The sequence below is a fragment of the Nymphaea colorata genome, chromosome 1 (assembly GCF_008831285.2).
Source record: "Nymphaea colorata isolate Beijing-Zhang1983 chromosome 1, ASM883128v2, whole genome shotgun sequence".
Classification (NCBI taxonomy): Eukaryota; Viridiplantae; Streptophyta; class Magnoliopsida; order Nymphaeales; family Nymphaeaceae; genus Nymphaea; species Nymphaea colorata.
In genome coordinates this window covers 27567353-27582749 of record NC_045138.2, presented here as the reverse complement: position 1 = coordinate 27582749, position 15397 = coordinate 27567353, and the positions used below count along the sequence as shown (strand labels likewise).

The 15397-nt window shown below is 37.1% G+C and overlaps 1 protein-coding gene across 3 annotated transcripts; it reads right to left on the bottom strand.

The window, feature by feature from the left end:
• Positions 1 to 674: 674 nt before the first annotated feature.
• On the bottom strand, positions 675 to 12961 carry LOC116257143 (serine/threonine protein phosphatase 2A 55 kDa regulatory subunit B beta isoform). 3 transcript variants are annotated; one of them, XR_007573500.1, is made up of 15 exons: positions 12458 to 12961; positions 9352 to 9455; positions 9141 to 9236; positions 8941 to 9060; positions 8137 to 8349; positions 7752 to 7843; positions 5879 to 5997; positions 4425 to 4548; positions 4172 to 4295; positions 2980 to 3048; positions 2812 to 2903; positions 2645 to 2722; positions 1447 to 1514; positions 1021 to 1320; positions 675 to 881 (listed from the first exon to the last, which is right to left on the bottom strand). XR_007573500.1 is itself a non-coding variant. In XM_031633758.2 (14 exons), the coding sequence occupies exons 1-14, from the start codon at positions 12564 to 12566 to the stop codon at positions 1184 to 1186; spliced, it is 1545 nt and encodes a 514-aa protein (XP_031489618.1). In that variant the 5' UTR covers positions 12567 to 12961; the 3' UTR covers positions 675 to 1183. The 3 variants fall into 3 exon arrangements, 2 of the variants coding, with proteins under 2 accessions (XP_031489618.1, XP_031489625.1); XM_031633758.2 differs by having other exon boundaries at positions 675 to 1320; XM_031633765.2 differs by having other exon boundaries at positions 675 to 1320; positions 8140 to 8349.
• Positions 12962 to 15397: the final 2436 nt, after the last annotated feature.

Sequence of the window (15397 nt, the reverse complement as noted above, 5' to 3'; positions counted from 1 at the left end):
AAGGCTTGTTCCTGAAGCTCATCAACCACAATTCAGAAAGAAAGGCAAATAGAAAACATTACGGTCAACACATGCTGAGGAATATCACCGGTGAATCGGTGATTCTCATTAAATGCTTGAGAGTTGAACAACTCATAAACCCAGGGATCGAGAAAGGAGGGCGGAGTCGGCGCTTACATATGATGCAAAACTTCTTGCCTGTGGATATAAAACCAGAAAATTGGTTTATTTTCTCCATCTCTCTTTTCCTCTTTAGATGGCTATTGTCAAAATGTTCCTCAGCCGTTCAGCAAGTTAAAGGCAAAGCCAATGACCGCGTAAATTAAAAAGGGGACTTGATCTTAGATACTTGCAAAGAATTGCCATTTTAATCAACGTGCCGTGTGGCCAATGTCGGCCTGTGCCCATCGCTGAGGGGTTCAGGGACCAGGGCAGAGAGAGAGAGAGACAGAGAGAGAGAGAGAGAGAGAGAGACGGAGAGTAGTGGATTAATACATGGTTGTAAACAATAGACAAATTGAACTTTGCATTTGTTTAAACAAATAAGCATACAATCCAGGAGGCGGACAGCTAAATACACATCTGCCACGGTTTGAGATTGGCAGCCCATCACCTGGAGATATATATAGAAAGGTAAACTAAACCCACTTGCTTCCCTGATCAACACCACAAAGTTGATAATTAAAAACATGGGATTCATACAATATATTAAACTAACACGTCAAGAATTCTCATTATCCGAGGAATAAAATCAGAAGATCAGCATAGAAAATGCACAAGAATGATTCGTGATATAACTTCCCATGTGCCCAAGCGTTAGTCCAACAAATACAAGCCCCAGGGGCCTCACAGGCCACACAGCAAAGGCATTGTCAGATTCCCTGTGGCGTCCAGAATTTTGGGTAGTGAGAGACTTCCTTTGGTTGTTGTAGAGCTAAGAGTCAGAAAAGACCTCAAATCTTTTCTACAAAGAAATAGAATTGAGCAACTTGCTCTGAAACAAAAAAGAAAAGGACATACTTTACTTCCTCATCAATCCGCACTGCATCCTGTGAGCCCCATTCAGTGAAATGCTACAGAGAGGCTCGGAGGCACTTGGGCCCATTTTCTTCAGTTGAAACACAATCACCTCAACTAATCACCTCCAAGAACTGGCCAATCAGCAGGTATGTGGAGGCTGCTATTATGCATAATACATGTAGAGGCTGTTTGCAGCTGCACATGCAATTGAATTCTCTGATGGGTGCCATGCTAGGTGTAGCAACTTTGTTGTGAAATCAAAGGCACCTCCATTTGCATCGACACCTGGGCTCTCACTACCTGTTACAGATTCATATCTTCGTAAGGGAAAATGAAATTCACAAGTAGAACAAGGAAATTTCTGCACACAAGATGGCAAGCATCAAGCAACAAGACAGGACAATATCATGACAGCACGATGCTTACCACGTCTAACAACTCGTGTTAAGCTGCTCAGTGATCTGGAGGACCTTGCAGGGGTCACCACTTGTCTCCTGTAAGAAAGCAGTCAATATGAGTGAACGCAAACATCAAACTAAAATCATGGCCAAGACCAACAGTAAAGCACAATAAAAACTCCAGATATTTCTGATTACATATGTATCTATCACTTTATAATTGTGTTATTCTTGATGTTCAATGTAAATCAACCATAACTATGCTTTCTGTGCATGCTTACACTCTGCACCGTGATTTATAAAAAGCATTTGATATAAAGAATATTGTGTCTTCCGAACACGTTCCAAGAACACTACGTTCTTTCTTCAGAGAACATTGCACAATTATGTCTACTGTTTAACTGTCAGATCTAGAAAGAGACATTTTTTCCAAACTTCCTAACATAATGCTCTTTCCAAACACCTTATGGCATCCAAAATCCACAAACATGCACCACCATCCACAAGGTGTCTGAAGCAGCAGCTCGTGGAAGTAAAATGTATAGCTAACATAAACTACCGAAAATTTCTCCCACTATCAAAATCATTGAGAATCCAAAGACAGGTAAAATTAAACTAGTTATCATTACTACAACAGACACACATATCACAAAATGAGACTAAATTTAAGCCTCTTTCTCTTCTTAGGGTTAACCAATCCTAAGGCAGAGAATTACCATGTTCTTTCTCTACTTATGACACATGGGCTCCACTATGTGGGTTTGGACTCACTATGGACACTGTCAAGCCGTATGGGTTCAGCCCCACACCCATGGCAAGAGTTACCCTGTCGATCCTGTCAACTTTGACAGAGTCCATTTATGTCTTGCTTTAGGGTTAACTTAAATTAATTTACTCATAATAAAAGGGACAAAATCAAAAGAAGGCCAAAGTTAGACCCTCTTCATCCTCCCCAATGGTTGAAAAGCGGTTTGCATCTTCCCCATCTCAGGCACTCAGGTGATGAATATATATATATATATATATATATATATATATGAAGTCACATCCCTGCACCCATGTGACATAAGTAAAGCTGAAAATAGATACGCAAATGTCAAGCAAGAATTACCAAATCAAAAAAACAAAATGCAACTCGACAGTTATTTCAGGTAAATAAAACATGGGATAAGAACAAGAAGCAGCATTAACAGTTCATTAATATGAAATGCTATAGAGGATAATACCTCATAGGATTTTTGCTAGCTTCCAAAGTAGTTGCTTCATTGCTCCCAGGAACACAACCAAACACCCGAAACAAATTGCTAAGACCATGCACACAGTCAGGGCCATAAAATAAAATGGTTGTAGCTTAAAATAGAAGATTTCGATAATTTTGCCATCAAATACAAACCTGTAAGAACCTGTGGCTACCCGAAGCCCATCTCCACTCAGACAACATTCAAATTTATCAAAAATTGCATCATTTTCATATAAATCACATAGCTGCAAAAACATCATTTCCAAAACATCAGCTTCTTGACAAGCATGAAAATATTTTAGATGAAAAGCAAGGAGATACCCTTGGTCTAAGATATTCGTGAACTTGGAAAGTAGACACGGGCCCAGAATCCATGTTTATGTCCCAAAGCTATCAGTCACAAAACCAGCAGATGTAAGCATAATAAAGTGGGGAAAAGGTATCCGATCACAAAAATATCATTAAGTGATACACTATTTTTTATGAATGTGCTAAACTAGTTGCAGACTATCCACAAGGAGGAAAGATTTCAAACGTGAACACATTCATAAATCTTTGCAAATTCCCGCTTTAACAATCACAGATACAAGAACTTGTAGATCCCCATTGAGAGGGACTAAATCCAATCTATTTTATTTATTAAAATATGCTTGCAATTAATATACATGCATAAATGAAGTCAAATTCAGAAGCTTCAAAAGAAAGAAGACACTCAAAACAACCAATCCAGATTTTTACTGAAAAAGAGATGACGAGATGTTTATCATATTACGCAAATCAGGAGACGCAGGAGCAGGGCAATGATTTATAATAAACTTATCTATCACTAATCTGAAATTTTGCCAACAACATTTCAATATAAAGCATCTGCTAGCTGCCAATGAGACAGACCACGTACTGATTCTAATCAAAATAATTTTCAATTTGCTTAAACATGATAAATGGATCCAAATTACTTTTTGGCCATTGGCTCCCTTTTCCTGTCTAACTTTCTAAGTCACATTGTTGAGACTACAAGTGCAGGAGCATGTACAGATAATAGTTTACAAATTCATGCATAATCCTTTGTAACTGAAGATGCCAAAAAAATACGCATGATCTATAATAATAACAAAGTTAGAGCTAAGAATGCCTTCAAGATGGATCAGGTCTGTATCTGATCCAGGATAAGGTAAGAACCATGAGTATTCAGTACAGTGTAAGTACCAGTATCCTAGACCCACATGCCAACACAGCTTTTGTCACCCAAAATGGTATACTCTTGTACACTTAGCTTCCTTCAACATTCATCTTTCTATTCCACATTGGCAAATATTTGCCCAGTAAAAATATAAGTGAAGATGAAGATTATTTAATTCATCATAAAACCTATTAGACTCTCTCTTTTCTAACTACAAAATTCCTTAACACTATAACATAAGATAAACTAAAATTTCATCACACAAGATGGTACTGTTATTATTATTATGCATATACTAAAACGATGGAGAAAAAGGAACGTGGAACCAAGTACCTTGAGAGTCATATAGTCACGACTAAGAATGTATCTCCCATCCTTGGCAAACTTAATGTCTGATATGGAAGCAATAATTTCAGTGAAAAAGGACCTTGAACTAGGAGCCTCATGCTCCTCAAACCTGGGAAGATGGATAAGATCTATCGTCAACAAGTCACCCGATTGTAGGGACACAATTTATAACTGGAGGACAGGTAATGAAAACCAAGACAACTAAGAGACAATATATAACTGCCACGGAAAAGCTTACAATTTTGCATGAGTATCACATAAAGCTGATTGTCGCAAGTCAATGAGACGAATTGAACCTTTTGAGCTGCTGTATGCTAATGTATTGCAATGGATAGGATGAAACTCAGCAGAAGTAATTACCTCTGTAAAATACCAACCAATGTGAGTTGTGAGATTAATGATTATTCAGCAAAAGTGCTTAAACACAAACACATATTTTCCATTACTAGTCTAACCCAAACATGGATATATAAGCATTGAAACAGTATGGCACAAATGAAAACCATCAGACAAAACTTTGCAGTAAGGGAGGAGAGGATATTCCTCATACTAACAGATGACATAAACCAAAGAGACTTTTGAGGTTAATATTGACTACAAAGCCATAGATTCATTTCTTTACGAAGGGCATTTAAGCATGCTATTATTATGCCCTTCCATCTTGACAGTTGGCTAATTGGAGTAATGTTGCAAAACGTGTAACACAACTCCTATGTGTTGGGCCCAAAGTTAGATACTTAATGTAGAATGTTGTAAAACATTGCAAATTTAACTTCTAAATTTTAAAAATTCACCAAAAAGTTAAAAAATTCAGAAAATACAAAAAAAAAAAAAAAAAAAACGAGGAAAAAAGTACTCTCTATGAAAGAACCTGAATTTCACAAAACAAAAATAACAAACAGATGTTACCTACAACATGCAGGATTGCATTAGAAATAATAAAAAATAACAATTAAATCACTTCCAAGTTCCAACACTCAAATGGTTACCAAATTAAATAAATACAGGACTCATTACTTGGAGCGTTTAAGCAACTTATGGTCACAATATTTGATTTTTCCTTGAGAACAAACATAGGCACTTACAAGAAAGAACATGAAAGCTCTGCATTTGTTGCATTAATAGTTTTATTTTTTTTATTTTTAGGATTTTTTATTTTTGAATTGCCGAGAAAAACCTTGCCGATATTTTCCCATGTTTGTGACAATTAGTAACATCAACATTCCACAGTCAGAAGCAACGAGAAAAAAATCAGGGTGAAAAACAACCGACTAGCTGGAATTGGCATCAAATTTTGCCTCGTCACCAAATACAGCTTCTTGATTATGAATCTTTTCTTAACTTCATGGTTCTGAATTCTGATGATTCTAATACCCTACTAAAGCAACTTTATTTTACAGTAGCTCAATTTTTTATAAATAAAAAACCTTATCATTTTCAAAATCTACCTTCTGTGTGAAAAATAATCAGATGAGCACATTCAACAAAATATTTTGTCATCAACAAATAAGAGTATAGAAAACTGAATATATATTCTGTCCATTACTCACATTCTTGTGGTGTATGTGAATGGTGCTTTGAGCAGCTAATTTTAAAAATTTCTGGTATTCCTCGAACACATAGGACAAGTATATGGAGTCACGGACAACAAGACAGTAATAAGCATGCCCATAAAATTGACAAGGCTCGTACCAGTGAGATCTTCCATGTTTGCTGGCTTGACATCGACTATGTTAAAACTCTGGTTGCTTATTTCAAGGTTCCACAAATTAATCCGCAAGTCATCAGCAGATATAAAGGTTTCTCCATCACTGGAATAGAAAAAGTGACAAATCTATCATAGGTTCAAGAATTGTAAATTATGCACTTCTAATTAGACGATTAAAAGTAAAGCACTGCTCAAAAAGTATAAAATATTGTTTTTTAATTACCAAAATTGCGGATAAGTATTTGCCAGATCAAATAAGAATAGCACGCAAAAATGGCAAGAGATCAGATAAAAGTCATCCTCTAAAGAAAGTAACAAGCAGACCAAGATTTGTAAATATACCTTATGAGCATCAAACAAGCAAGCTCAAAAGAATTGACAATAGCAACAACAGCAATGGCCATCATGATAGACAAATACTCATGATGATTGTTTATGTAACACATTCAGGTAAAAACTACACAATAGAAGCCAGAACTTCAGATCATCTAAATTTGTAGTGTGCAACCTATTATTGAGGACTGCATGATCACAAGACCATCTGCTAATAAATGCCAGAGATTTTTAACGACATGATTACTCAGAAAAAGATAGGACTGCATCCTTGATGGCTTCTTATCCCTAAAACCTACACATTTCCGTCATGAAACTGAAATCGGGGAAAAGGCCAGCCATTAATGGTTTAAGACGGGCAGATGCATTTGGCAAGCAGGTTTTGGTTTTTATGTGTGTATGTAAATAGAGAGAGAGAGACACACACAGAGATAGACAGAGAGGGAGAGTGAGAGAGAGACAGAGAGATTTGCTAGACGAGAAAAACCTAGAATCGCTCCACATAAATTTGGAAAAGGCCAAAAAGGCAAATTCATAAATTCAAAAAGAATCAATTAGGCTGTTTCCATATTTAGAGTCTTAGACACAATCACACCATCCGCGTGACTATTGCAAAATTTGATTTCATCACATTATTCAATGCAATCGTATCAAAATACTGAGTAAGTTTTCATCCTGACATTTCAACTATATTAACCTACAATAGTAAAAGCTGCCTAACAAAGTTTATCTTACAATGTGGTCTTCTGCCAACTTCACAAAAGGCACCTAATTGGAATCCATAAAAATATAGAAATACAACTCGCAATAAGCCAATAGGATTACCAGGATTTTTAGTTGGTAAAGTATCAGACAGCATTGATTTTTATGATCATGTACCCAGGCAGGCAGCAAAACTCCAACAGCATATACCACTTCACTAAAACTAAAATGTTGCATGAATCTCAGGCTCAAGCTTAGTTCTCACAATGCACCAGAAGGCCGCATATTTTCTCCACAATCTTAAGCCTTGTTAAAACTCCCTCAGTTCCCCTTCAATCCCCCCAATTAAAATAAATAAATGAAAACTCTTGTTCGCCACAAGGACAGGCATGTCAAGTAAAATCATTTGCTTTTTGCTCACCACGTAAGTCAAACTGGCAAGGATCTGTCTTATTACTTTTCGACTTTTAGTAATTGTCCTGATCTTATGAGGCAGAAAAGGAAGGAGACAGGAATTAGAGCTCATAAGGTATGTGCCTCACCTTAACATGCATAACCACATCCCCCATATGGATCAGCTAGAAAATAATGTAGCAAAGAAAGCAATTTATGTTCAAATACACATATGAAACTGCAGAATTCAACATGTAAATTTACAGTACATGACCTTGAGATGCTTGAAAGACATGCAAGAATATCATAGCAGCACAAATGGAACTATTTCAAGGAACTGAAAACAACTAAAAGAAGATAACCAGATGGAAACCATAGATTAATAGATATAATGAAGATGGGCGTGAAGCTGAACAGAGAAGAACACACCTGTTGTTTGAAATGGAGTTGATGTGATAGTCATGCGCATGAGCATACACTCTCCTGCATCTTGCAACAAGGCTCGTTTCATTGCTAGCCACCTGCCAATAGGCGATAGGATTGTCTCAGAACACTAAATGTAATAACAGTATAAAATGATTCCACAACGTATAAGTTCTTCAGACATGTGCTTAAAGATGAGATCATGAGAGATACACAGCAGCAAGTGAAATCAACAGAACCCAAAATTCCAAAACTAAGGCATGCTATATTATACGAAGCACATCAAATCTCCAAAGACTGACCATTTATAGAATTAACCCAGTACAACTGAATTACTGAATTAGTAAAATAGGATAATTAAACAAAAAAAAGGGCTAAGATTGAGTACAACTACCACTGGCAAACGAAGAGATGGGATTCCTCCTACAGGAAACACAAAGTCGTTGTTCAACAAATTGTATGGGCCTTCAGAACATCCACCATTAGGAAGATACATCTTACGGCTGGGTGAGGAACTGCTTGAACCAGTCAAACTGCCATTCCCCACAGGTACAGAAGGGTCTACATTCATGTCACATATTTTCTTCACCTTCTTCTCTTGGACCTGCCATGAGGCAAGGCAGAAAGCACGAGTATACAAGGATGAAATTTCAAAATCAAAAGGATAAAATGAAGATATTCTTCATGCATCCAAATGCATTCAATTAAATGTACACATAGGCCTAAATCTAAACATTAGTGGTAAAGCAATCTGCATCCATTGACTTTCATGTCATAGTTACTAGATTAAACACAAAATATATGGCATGTATGGCCACATACAGGGTGTTTTCTTCAAAACTGCACAAGCAAAGATACATACCTAACAGTGACCTAATGGTCCGACGAACTATTACACCCTCCCCCCCCCCACCCCGAAAAAAAAAATCCATTTTTTCTAAAATGAAAAAATGAGCGCTCACTTGGCACACAAAGATACAAAAAATCTTCTACCTATGGCATTACCACCATTATGATAATAGTCATTTGAAATTACAAACTACCACTAGTTTGTTTTTCACCAACGAACATGAAAAAAGGTTCAGCATGCTTGTTTATGACGTCTAGAATTCAGCATGAAATTCATATATTCAACTAAAAGGAAGAGCTTCAGCAGATGCACTTAAGTGAATCTCTGTCAAATAAATTTCCTTACCTTCCAATACTTTATTGTTTTGTCATTTGTTGAGAGAAGAAACAATGCCCCATTGGCTGTTTGGCACCACCTGATCTTATTGATCTTCTCCTCAATTTCCAAACTTTTAAGATAATCAAACTAAATAAAAAAGAACATACAGTCAATAACCTATTTATTCACAATTAAAATCTCCAAAAAGTAGATGATAAGATTATGACCTCAGGTTCATGGCTTTGGAACTCTGTTTTATAACGAAATTCAGGATGTCTGTTGATGGGATAGTCCAGCCTCTCCAGCTCTCTTTGAGAATGATGCTACATAACATGAATGCACAAAACTTAACCTTGGCAGAAAAAGAACACATCTGAGCCCAGAATATAGAATTTGGACATGATGAGCAAAGAAATGATTACAGAGGCATTGACTTACATCCTTCACATCTGTCCGTTCAAATAGAACTACGCGCCCTCCCCGGTCTCCAGTAGCAAGATGGTCACCAGTTTTATCGAATTCAATTGCTGAGATAATATCAACTGCAGCAAGAGACCAGTTAGTCCAAAGTACAAATAAAAAAGGAACTAATAAACAAATTCCACCCCATTGAGAAAAATAATCAAGTCAACTGCTGATTTCGGCAGAATAAGTAAAGATGCAGATATAAAATATGTTCTTCATTAAAAGGGCACATAGTAAAAAAGAAGAAAGGAGTTTATAAGAAAAAGAAAAGCCTAAGAAAACAAAATAAAGAAAGTACAACAGAAGGAAACTGAAAAGGCATAACAAAATATTAGAAGAAAACCAACAACATAATGTGAAGGCACACCAATTGATAGTCTGATTTAGCATATTTGATGTTTCAGACAACTAAACGTTTGATTTATTGGGCCCACTGAGCTCAACAGTGACACAACAAGCATAGGACTAACAATGTTTTACTCTTCAACTACTACCAATATATAGATGCCCATAGGCCCACTGGGTACTGTGGAATTTATTCAGGAAGCCTCCATATAGTATGTCACAAGGATACCCTTTTGGCCTTTTGAAACCTGCTTTGCTCTTCCATTACTCTTAAGGTGCAAGGCTCAAATTCTTACTTGGCTGCAACTTATATATTGCAAGAATTTGGAGAATACCATCACCCATTCCAGTCAGTGCACGTCTCAAGAACATTGACCTTTTCATTTATATATACATATATATACACACACACACACACACACACATATATATATATACATATATTCCCAACCACGAAGAACAGTCAATAAAAGCTTCTCATTTTTTATTTCAATCCTACACCATAAAAAGGCATAGTTGGAAAATTCCCTCCAAGAAAACCTGTTCCTCAGATTGATCATGGCCAGCAGATATACTTTGGTGATACAATGCATCCAGAATTATGAATTCCTCCTAAGAAAACAATATTTTCCCACGTATGACAGCATTTTGTAAGGGTTTCCTATGATCTCAAAGAGTAAGTGTAGTAGATCGGTGTTCTTTTGTGCGCAGACTACAGAGTGCACCTAGGGCACTGCCAAGTTACCTTGTCGTCAGCTCTTCGTGTTCTTCTAGTGAGTTCGTGCAGCATTTAACTCTGTTATCTCTTTCTTTTGCTTCAAGCATCTGAAAATGTAAGACATAGCCCACATACCAAGAAATTTCACCTTGGTAATGGATAACGAATAGATGGAAAGAGATGGACCAAAGAAGAGGCTCTCTACACTCTACAGTAATAATGACTTATGTGTGAGGTGACATTTAGTCTGCTCATACATTAAAAAAAAAAAACCATTTGCCACTTAATAAGACTGGTGGAGAAATCCTTTTACAAATGCCAAATCTGACCCAAGGGAAGAAAATGGAAGAAGCAAGGGGTTGGCAGAGAGTGACAATGGCAGCCTCATCGGATGAAAGTTGATGGCCTTAAAATGTGATGTTTTTAAGGTTAGGTTACTTGTAACTTAAGCCCGAGCCAATCTATTACCACGCTAGCAAAAACAAAGGCCAATCAGAAGTTATGATATGACAAGCTACCTTCTTGAATGATTCAAAAAAACCAGAATATTCAGTCAGATAAAGATGACAAGACTAAAGCAAAAATCATATAAAGGAAGTGATTGTCACGATACTCTGACAAAAACAGTGATGACCAAAACAGGAAAAGTATTGCCAATGGCTACGTATCACCATTATATGTATGCAATAGCTGTATAGGAAGGTTACTTTTCCCATCTAAACATGCATGTCATATTGCCATGTTTTGTTTGTTTAATATCACTTTGAGGAATGCAGTAGGGAGATCTTGCTATCTCTTCACTTTATATTTATGGCTCAGCATAAATCATATTATTAGCCAAAATTTCATGTGCTACAAAAACAATGTCAACGTCTTGACTATAAAACAATTTTGTTGCACCACTGGCATACAGTTATTTTGGATAAATAAACTGAAATGAATGCATTGTACTTAGTGGGTACCACAAACGGTAAGCTCCTTTTGGAGGGGCTCAACTTGGAAAGACCCAGCAGCAATTTACGCATTGCAATACACAACATCCTGAGAAGGCATAATTGCACCAGAGCAAGATGATGTGTGCCACAAAATCGATATAATATATACTTACGTACAGATAAGCAGCATATTTATTTAGATCTACACACAAAAGTAGTATAACATAGCCAAGACAATGCGATGATCTAGCCAAATCTAACAAATAACAAACATATATCCTCTATTGGTAAATAGTGACCACATACCATAAAAGTTCAAACTACAACGTGCATTTTCTCCATCGACGAATTCACCGCCAAGGTGAACCACCGACTCTTCCAATCCTATCATACCTACCGCAACCATCTTCCGGCTGAGCTCAAAGACAACTACTAGTCAAATACACGAAGACAAAAAGCCTGTGGCCAAATGTAAAATATTCCTTAACCAATTGCCGAGATCCTAAAACCTTCTAAGTTTCTGGACAAGTATCCATGATAAATCTTGCATTCAGCACAACTCAAGGTTGAGCTCAGCGAAAAATGAAACCGTGAACCAGTCATTAGCTCTACTGTTTCTGACAGAGAAATACACGTATTCATGAGAACCGAAGGAGACTAACCACCCAAATGTTGACAAACACCGAAACCTCGAAGAAAAATGAAGAAACAAGAACCAAAGTGACGAATTTTCCCGCATAAGTTATCAATGAAAGGTAACCAAAGCCCTTCAATCATAGATTAGTTATTACGCCAGAATTTCTCCGTAAAAAAAACACCCTCATAAATAAACCGCGCAAATCCGAGCTTCCCCCTAAATAAACTTCGCCCAAAAAGTATCAAATCCTACACCCTCCGACAAATCCATAACAGGAGAACCACCCATCTAAGATCGATCGACGAAGCTAACAAAACCCTAGCCTTGAGCCCACCTCAAACAATATGAACCCGAATTCCCTAGAACCAGAGGCCTGTGAAGGGAAAAAAACAGATACAGCAAAACTGGAAAGAACCAGATCGGAGAGAACGGAAAAACCCACACCTTCCTGCACCTCCTCCCCGGCCGTCCGCTCGCCGAACACCTGCGAGAATTTCCACTCAAGCGGCTGTGGCGGCGGGCCCCCGGAGCTCCCGATCCCGTCGACCATCATCCTCCGGTCGAATCAAGCACTCGCACCGGCGAAAAACGGCATCCGGCACCAAAGATCCGTCGCGTGATTGGCGATCCCTGCGGCAATCATCAGCCGCGCTCCGGCTGGAGGCGGCGGGAATGCAGCCAGCCTGTCATCCGCGGGAGAAGCAGCTCGGATAATTCACGAACAACGACCGGCCGTCCGATGTTGGGCAAACAGACGATCGATCGGCGACGATGAGGAGATGATTCGAGGCAGAAGCAGAAAAAAAAAAAATCGGATTCCGGAAATTCTTCCCCCTTTTCCTTATTTTTTCCTCTTTGCAGACGGAAAAAATAAAGATTCGAGAACGCCACCGCTCTCTTCTTCTCGCCCTAGCCGTTCCTCTCTCTCTTCTTCTCCCGTATAATATAAAAAAATACACAAAAGAAAGAACTAAAGAAATTTAAAGGAAAAATAATTATTGGAGAAAAAAGTAAGAGAGAGAGAGGGGAAAAATCAGAGGGGGTATTCTGGAATTTCTCTTTAAAATGATAACTTTTTACTCAGAAAAAGCGTCGCCTTTCCAGTAAATTTTGAAGGAGAATCATGCTTTTAAAATTAATCAGAAGAAGATAAAAAGGAAAATTAATTTAATAACAAAAAGCCAGAGAGAGAAAATGTGTGTTTAATGAATTCTTCCTGAATTTAAACGACCTTCAAGAATTTTTTCCGTATATTGATGTTATAAATTGTTTGTTCTGCACATCTCCTATAAAAAGAAGTGCTTGTGAAATATTTAAAACTTCCAAAAATCGAAAAAAAAAATCCCATGATGAGATGAGACGGCTACACATCAAATCTGATTTATTTTTTTCGAAAAAAAACATTTGATATTTTTACTTTAATTTATTTTATTAAGAATTTGTATATTAAACATGAGGGAATAATATACAGAAACTCTCCTTTTTTATAAACGATGAATCTTCTGAATTTTGTTCTATTGAGTATAACTGAAAAATAAATTTTCAGAACCATTTTCCATTAACCGAAGTAGGGAGCGAGAAATTCTCCGCATAATTAGCAGAGAAAAGCAACATTTGGTTTCAAAATGTGAGAAAAGAAACTCCCAATGAATTTTTATTTATAAAATGCAATTTAAACCAAAAATTTCGGTTCAAGGATCAAAAGGGTGCTGGAATTAATGCTTGAGCCTATATGGATATTGTTTTTGTCCTTAATTCCTTTTCTAAATATATTTCATATTGGTCATAATTGAAGTTTCAACAATCATAAAAAAAACACAAGAAGCAGAAAATTGTTTATTAACAAATTATTGGATCGAAATAAGTGATTTGTGAAGACAATTACGGGTTTTTATTAACGATGGAGTTAAAAATATAGAGAAATCGTGAGAAAGATGGACTATTTCGTATAGTTAAAAAATGACAGGTGAATAAAATTAGTGCTGATTATTCTTCCAAACGAAGGACGGGGCATGAAAGTGCGTTAGAAAAATAAGTTTACTTAAAAATAAACGAGTAAACTCTAAACAAAAAAGAGCAGAAATTTATGGAAAAGAAAAACTGGCTACTTAAAATTCGACAAATAGATGACACGGAAGTGAAGAAAATGAAATATATGACGCCACTTAGAAAATAAATAGACTGATGGGGGCATTAGCGAAAAATACAAAATGTATTTGCAAACGAGGGGAGATGTGGATGAGGAGGAGGAAACAGCATGACATAACTTGGACATGAGAAACACAAAAATGCCATATCTATCCCTTGTGGGACTTTAATGACAAAAATGCCTGGGCAGATCTTTTTTAATGCACGACTTGTCCCCTTGGCCCACCCTCGGCTTTATTGATGTCATCGCTTCGGGGAGTAAAATTGGATCGGGCTGCAAACGCAAACACGATCCGACCCGAATTATTAGATTTGGATAAACAAAACAATACATCACGTCTGATCTCGGATATTATCCAAAGGAAAACTAACTAATCCTATTTTGAGGAGCGGACATACCACTTCTAGAATACTAGCAAAAAAGTATTGTTTGAATCCGTATTTATCTTATCTCTTTCGTATCTTCCATATCAAACATTTGGCAGCACAGGATTTCAGTTCATAACTGAATCCAGATCCGGGTATAAAATTGGATCAAATTACTGAGAAAGGTTTTCGACTATCAACCGTACAAATCACGGGTTTTCAATGATTTGTGTATCGACCCAAATTAGAGTCATCCGTAGTGAATCCAAACCCTTGGTGTCCAATCAGATCCGGCTAATAAGACATGCCTGAACAGTTTAATCAGGATCCAGTTGGAGAATATTTGATCCGATCACCAACTCACTAACTAATATCCAGATTTAGTTTACAATTTCCATGGGAGAATCGGATCTCGAGATAAATGGACCGGTTTGATGAATGATCTGTCTGATCTGAATCCAATTAGTGGGATATGAAAGGTGACTATATCGGGCCCAAATGCCAAATGCAATACGATGGATCCATGATCATCAACCACCATAGGACCGACTTGAAAATTTTTCTGGGCTTGTGTTTGTGGGTCCAAAGTTCAATGGCGTTTCCTGTTGACGTTGATTTGGGGCCAATTCCTACCAAATCTATCATCGATCTTTGAAATGACAGATTATCATCAAAATTTCTCTTTTCCAAATCCAAAGATTTGAGAGCTCTTTCTCTCTCTCTCTCTCTCTCTCTCTCTCTCTCTCTCTCTCTCTCTCTATATATATATATATATATATATATATATATATATATATATAGAGAGAGAGAGAGAGAGAGAGAGATATTGATAAATATCAGACTATTTGGGTAAGTGATAAAAACCGGGCC

What these genes read in the sequence shown, in the direction of transcription:
- LOC116257143 (XM_031633758.2), bottom strand. Translation starts at nt 12,566, where the DNA reads ATGATGGTCGACGGGATCGGGAGCTCCGGGGGCCCGCCGCCACAGCCG. An exon ending in AACGGACAGATGTGAAGGAT is followed by an intron (nt 9,237 to 9,351) that starts GTAAGTCAATGC and finishes CATGTTATGTAG; the next exon opens with CATCATTCTCAAAGAGAGCT. An exon ending in AAACATGGAAGATCTCACTG is followed by an intron (nt 4,549 to 5,878) that starts GTACGAGCCTTG and finishes GGTATTTTACAG; the next exon opens with AGGTAATTACTTCTGCTGAG.